The sequence below is a fragment of the Gopherus evgoodei genome, chromosome 17 (genome assembly GCF_007399415.2).
Source record: "Gopherus evgoodei ecotype Sinaloan lineage chromosome 17, rGopEvg1_v1.p, whole genome shotgun sequence".
Taxonomy (NCBI): domain Eukaryota; kingdom Metazoa; phylum Chordata; order Testudines; family Testudinidae; genus Gopherus; species Gopherus evgoodei.
Window position 1 is genome coordinate 9378570 of NC_044338.1, and position 6000 is coordinate 9384569.

The 6000-nt window shown below is 47.6% G+C and overlaps 1 protein-coding gene across 5 annotated transcripts in view; it reads right to left on the bottom strand.

Moving 5' to 3' along the window:
• The window catches only part of NF1 (neurofibromin 1), a 169411-nt gene extending 167245 nt beyond the window's left edge, over positions 1-2166 (bottom strand). For 3 of the 5 annotated variants that reach the window (XM_030536886.1, XM_030536884.1, XM_030536885.1), the window contains exon 1: positions 1867-2162. In XM_030536886.1, coding sequence (XP_030392746.1) covers positions 1867-1926 — 60 coding nt within the window. In that variant the 5' untranslated portion in view covers positions 1927-2162. Of the gene's footprint in view, positions 1-1866 lie in introns of all 5 variants that reach the window. The other 2 variants (XM_030536887.1, XM_030536888.1) reach the window with 1 other exon arrangement.
• Positions 2167-6000: the final 3834 nt, after the last annotated feature.

A 6000-nucleotide genomic window follows, 5' to 3' on the forward strand; every position in this document is an offset into this window, starting at 1 on the left:
TACTTGTTCAAAAAGATCAAGTCTTTAACTGCCAACAGATGCTGCCAAGCCCAATTCCACAATATACATAACAAAGCAAACGATAAAGCCTAAGGCCTTTTAACACCAGTACACAAAGAAATGTTTTCCTGAACTACTGGGAGCACAATTAGTACCATTTCTTTTAAACTTACTGACAATAAATGCTCTGTGATTTAAGGTAAGCCAAAACAGAGTTCGTTTACTGTGCAAAATAACAGGCCCCAAAGCATGCTACATCATAGCTATTAAAAATCCTCAATTTTGACTGTTTAAAAAAATTAAATAGAGAAGCTCAAAGATTTTCTTGCAAAGAAACTATATTCATTTCTGTTTTAATTTAAAAGAAATGTAAAAGCAAAAGTCTTATCTTTACAAGCCCCCAATCTTTTCTGCAATTTATCAACACTAGATAATACTGCTAAGAAATATTTAGAGCCAAGACAGATGAACAGAATGCAACCTCCATAATCAGCTTCATGTTTACTACAGATAAGTATACACAGTGGGGTATCTTATACTCTCCCCCAAATCACATGATGGATCTAGTCAAGTACAGCAAAAGGAGAAAACATAGAAATAAATGGGTCAACCTAAACCAAGTCCTGGCTTACATGTCAGAAAGGCATTTGGGGGAAGAGGAAGGAATGTGCATTCTAAGAACTAACGTTGAGACCAACTCAGAATGTCTGTGCAGCCATGTAGTCCCAATGAACAGCCTCTCCATGTGGATCAGAGAAATATCTAGTCATAAGCCCCAGACCAAGAAATTGATTATTCTTCCTTCCAACCACAAAACCTTCTTTCCAAAGGCATTGACTCTTATAAAGAAAGAGAAACACCTAACACTGAAACAATATACACTCAGGACCCTCCCCCAACCCAGCTGCCTTTGTTTGGTGTTTCCAGTTGATTCAGATGCAGTTTCATATAAACATTCACTTTATCCCTCCCCAAACTCCTCACTTTTGAAGCTTTAATCCCGTCTTACTCTAAATGACAATGAGACGAGTTACATGAATAAAAATTAACAACAACCAAAAAGTTTAAGTGTTTTTTTCAAGAGAGGCTGGGGATGGAACCGACAAGGAAAAGTACAACTAAGATAGCTCCCCCCTTTGTATTTAGAGGAAACTAACAATGAAAATGACCATATAACTCAGGGGAGCCACCCCACATCGGGGCTGGGATCATCCATCCGGAAATGAGTGGGAGGCAATTTCACCAGTAAGGGGATAAGATGACTTGGAAAGTGGGATGGACAAACAAGAAGTACCCAGGCCCCACCCTCCGATAAACACTCTGCCCACCATAGTGGCAGCATCTAACCCCAGGGGAAAGTCACTGCTGCCCAGCCCCCAAATCTGTGAAGAAGAAGAAAGCAGAAGCCCCTCATGTCCTCTCCCACAGAGTCTATGCTAGGTAGGAGCAGCCTCCACTAAATATTCCCCCCCCTCCGGACCACAGCCTATGCCCAGTGCGATGTGGAGCACCCACCCAGATCCTCTCCACCCCAGGAGAAAGGCACCCCACGCCGCCTCCCTCCCACTCCCCAGAGGGGGGCAGCAAGGAAGCGACAGCCCCTATCCGCCTCCACAGCGCTGAGAAGCGGGGAAGGAAGCACCTCCCCCAAGCCCATTAAGCCGAAAGCAGCCCCCGGCCCCAGTCCATGGAGGGGGCAGGCCCCTTCCCCAAGAGGGAGCGGCGCCCCCTGCCCACGGAGCGGGCATCGCCCTCGCCCCATCCTCCCCCCCGGGAGGCAGCGCCCGCCGCGCTCCCGCCCGAGACCCCTCAGCCCACGTAGGCTCCCGCCCCCGGGCAGCCCCCTCCCTCCTTCCCTCCCGTTACCTGCTCGTCGAAGCGGTTCACCACGGCCTGCACCCACTCCACCGGCTTGTGGGCCGCCATGTCCCGCCGCCTGCCCGGCCGGGACGGGACGGGGCGCGGCTCCCCGAGGGGTGGGAGGAAGGGGCGGGGAGGGTCTCCGTGTCCCTGTCTAGGTCTCGGGTTCTCAGCTCCCCGCAGCCATCAGAGCTCCGAGGCCGCCATGACACCACACCGGAAGCAGGAGCCCAGTCCGCCCCCACCCCCAGCGGAACGTACAGCCGGGAAAGGGGAGGAGGGGGCGTTTGGAAAGCGCATGAGCAGGGTCAGCAAGGCCCGCACGCATGCGCTGCGGGAGCGGGAGCCAACTGTCAGCGCGCATGCGGGAATGGGGAAGTTGCGCGTGCGCAGTAGACCGGGAAGAGGGGGCATGCGTGGGATAAAGGAAAGAGCAGTGCGCATGCGTCTAAATGGGGCTGAGGGAGAAATAAAGTAGGATTGCGTCCTCCAGTCCTGTTACAGAGCCCCCAACCCCCTCAACCCTGTCACTGAGCCTCCAGGGGGCTCTGATCCCCTCCCCGCCCAGTCCTGTCACTGAGCCTGCGGGGGGGGGCTCTGATCGCCCCCCCCAGCTTATCACTGAGCCTGTGGGGGGCTCTGATCCCCTAACCTCCCCCAGCCGTCACTGAACCTGCGAGGGGGCTCTAATCCCCAACCCTCCCAACCCTGTCACTGAGCCTGTGGGGGGCTCTGATCCCCTAACCTCCCCCAGCCCTGTCACTGAGCCTGCGGGGGGGGACTCTGATCCCCTCCCCCCAGCTTATCACTGAGCCTGTGGGGGGCTCTGATCCCCTAACCCTCCCAGCCCTGTCACTGAGCCTGCGGGGGGGGGCTCTGATCCTCTCCCCCCAGCTTATCACTGAGTCTGTGGGGTGCTCTGATCCCCTAACCTCCCCCAGCCCTATCACTGAACCTGCGAGGCAGCTCTAATCCCCTAACCCTCCCAAACCTGTCACTGAGCTTGTGGGGGGCTCTGATCCCCTAACCCCCCCCAAGCCCTGTCACTGAGCCTGTGGGGGGCTCTGATCCCCTCCCCCCAGCCCTGTCACTGAGCCTGTGGGGGGCTCTGATCCCCTCCCCCCTGCCCAGTCACTGAGCCTGCAGGGGGCTTTGATCCCCTCCCCAGCCCAGCCCTGTCATTGAGCCTGCGGAGGGCTCTGATCTCCACCCGCCTCTCCTCCCCCTGTCACTGAGCCTGGGGGGCGGCTCTGAGCCCCTCACCCCAGCCCTGTCACTGTGCCTGTAGGGGGCTCTGATCTCCTCCCTCACCCAGCCCTGTCACTGGGCCTGGGGTAGGGAGGGGAGGACTCTCATCCCTTCCCCCCAGGCCTGTCGCACTGATCCTCCAGATCACTTCCTCCCCTTTTCCTCTCCACTTCTAACTTTCTCCTTGACACTGAGCCAGCTAAGGGTATAAGCAGCATCCACCAAAGGAAATGGACTAGCATTTCTTTTGCAGCTGGTGCCATGGGGAAAGAATTGGCTGAAGAAATGAAATTGAGTAATCCCAGGCACTCCTTCCATGAAACCTTATGTATCCAACACTAAAGGAACATGACAAGCAATTTAGTACATGGCTACTGACCAATCTCCAGGTAGAGAGGCAAAGTGGGTGAGATAATATCTTTTATTGGATCAACTTCTGTTGGTGAGAGAGACAAGTTTATAAGCCACACACAGCTCTTCTTCAGGTCTGGGAAAGCTACTCTGAGCATCACAGCTAAATGCAAGGTGGAACCGATTGTTTAGTATAAGTAGTTAGCACATATTCCCTGTAGTCCGTTTCTCTTCACAGACACCTCCTTTGCAAGGCCAGAAGGAACCTGACTAATCTTGAAAACTTTCCTTCTGCAGCAAAAGTAGAAACTTTTATAAATGGAGATTATGGAGAAGGAAACTAGCACCCTGGTCAATTTACCTCTGCAGCCTTCCCATGTATAAATTATTTACTGCTATTCACCCTGCAGAAACCAAGAACAAAAATAGGAGAGGGAATAATAAAAAGACAAGAATAAAAAGAGGACAGACACACCATGAATCACTTTTCAAGGTGGAAGGATAGCTATTAATAGTTTAATTTTAAATTTTTCATTCATATATAAAAAAACATTATTAACCAAAGTTTTTATGATCTTAATATCTCCTGACCATAATATATGGTGAAATTGTTCACATCTCTGAATCTAAGTGACATCTTGAGTCTAACATGCAACAGGATTTTACACAATGATGTATGCCCTATTCATCTATCTTGGGTATTTATATAGACCTTTTACTGTCATATTTGAGAGCATCACATTTTACTGACAAGGGAATTTAGAGTAATATTACCCCATTGTTATATTCCTGCTTTTTATGTGGCTCATTAAGGTGAATAAAGAACCCACATTCACCACAAATATTTTGTTTGACTAAAGTCACACTGACTGAAGTAGCTCACAACTGAGAGTGCCAGTCTCAGGTCAGACTGTCAGAAAACAGGGCAGACACCCCAAACTGGTGGTATATTCTGTAATTAGATTTCACCAAGCCAGTAACAAATGTGTACTTCTGGGTTACTAAATTAGTCTTACCGTTGAGTCACAGTCTCCCTGGGCTCTCCAGCGCATCTTGCCATCCAGACAAACTGGACTTTGTGTGATAATGGTCCCTTATACCAAATATCACATTACATTAGGTTACTCCCAACCCATAAGGGTTGGTCACTTACCTCAGGTCAATGGATACTCTCGAACTCACACCAAAAGCAACAGCGACAGACAATTCCTCTAGTAAACTAAATAAAGGTTTATTAGCTAAGAAAAGAAATGAGAGTTATTGAGAGATTAAAGCAGGTAGAATACCTTAACAGGTCAGTCAAAGTTTGTAAGTCCAAAATCATAGCAGAGATGTAGTGATCTGCTAGATTTCCATTAGTCTCTCAAGGTTACCCAAAATAATTTTGGAGATCTCTGTCCAGTTGTTCAGTATTCCACCCTGTTATAATCCATTCCAGCCCTACAATCTATGAATCTATGAATTCAGAGACACAGGATTGATCCCTAGATCCATTCTTACAGCTGTGTACTCCAGGAAGCAACCTGGCAAGTATCTCCATCACAACATGGGCTTTTCCTCTGTTCTCTAAAGACAGACTGGTTCTGTGGATTTCCCATTACTGAACACAATGACCAATGCTGAGAAGTTAGCGTGTTTCTTTATTTACAGTTCCAAGGCTCCAGTCCCATTTGATGGGCAATCCAATTACAGAGCTATACACAATGCATTTGTTACAGCAATCCAAACAATCTTTCGTTAGTTTTCATGCAGTTTACACATCAAATAAATTCTTACTAACATATACTTTTGATCTAGGGATAATTAACTCCGGGGATATATATAATGTAAGGCAATAATAACCAACAGATAAATCTAGTGTAAATATAATTACTGGGGCATATGCCACATAAATGTAATGTGATTGATAACACCTCCTTTGTTCTGTTCTAACAAGTGAACTGGGCTATGCCTGCTAGCCCACTTCACATTTCTTTGATATGCACAAAAAAGTGAATTGGCCTATGGCTTTGATTTGAGCTGGTTTGTCAACATCATACTGAGCTGGTCTGTCAGTGTCACAACTAGTAAGGAGGTTATTGAAATTTTTCTACGTCAGCTAAGTCTCTGTAGTAGAGGAGAGCAGCGCTTCTGAAGGAAAATGATCCAAGATATTATGGCAAAAACTCTATTTGCTATATCACAGGTATATAATAAATCACCCTACATTTAAACTTGGAAGCCTCAGGGTTTTATCCCCCAAAGGATGCTAAATTTATTTGTAAATTTTGCTATATAGCAACCTAGTGGTTAACAGCTATATCACTTCGGTTGTGGTTCTAAACCATAAAATGTCCAGCAGTTTCCCCTATCTTTACAGGACATTCAAAACTCAGAACTTCACTCTTCCCCTATATTGCCAGCGTATTGAATACAATATGGCCCTGGAACTGAGAGCAAAATGAAGTCCTTCATTTAGAAGTGATATAGGACCAGATTCATCCTGGGTATATTCATGTGAAATTCCATTGTTGAATTGCACCTTTGTGCATCAGGGTTGAA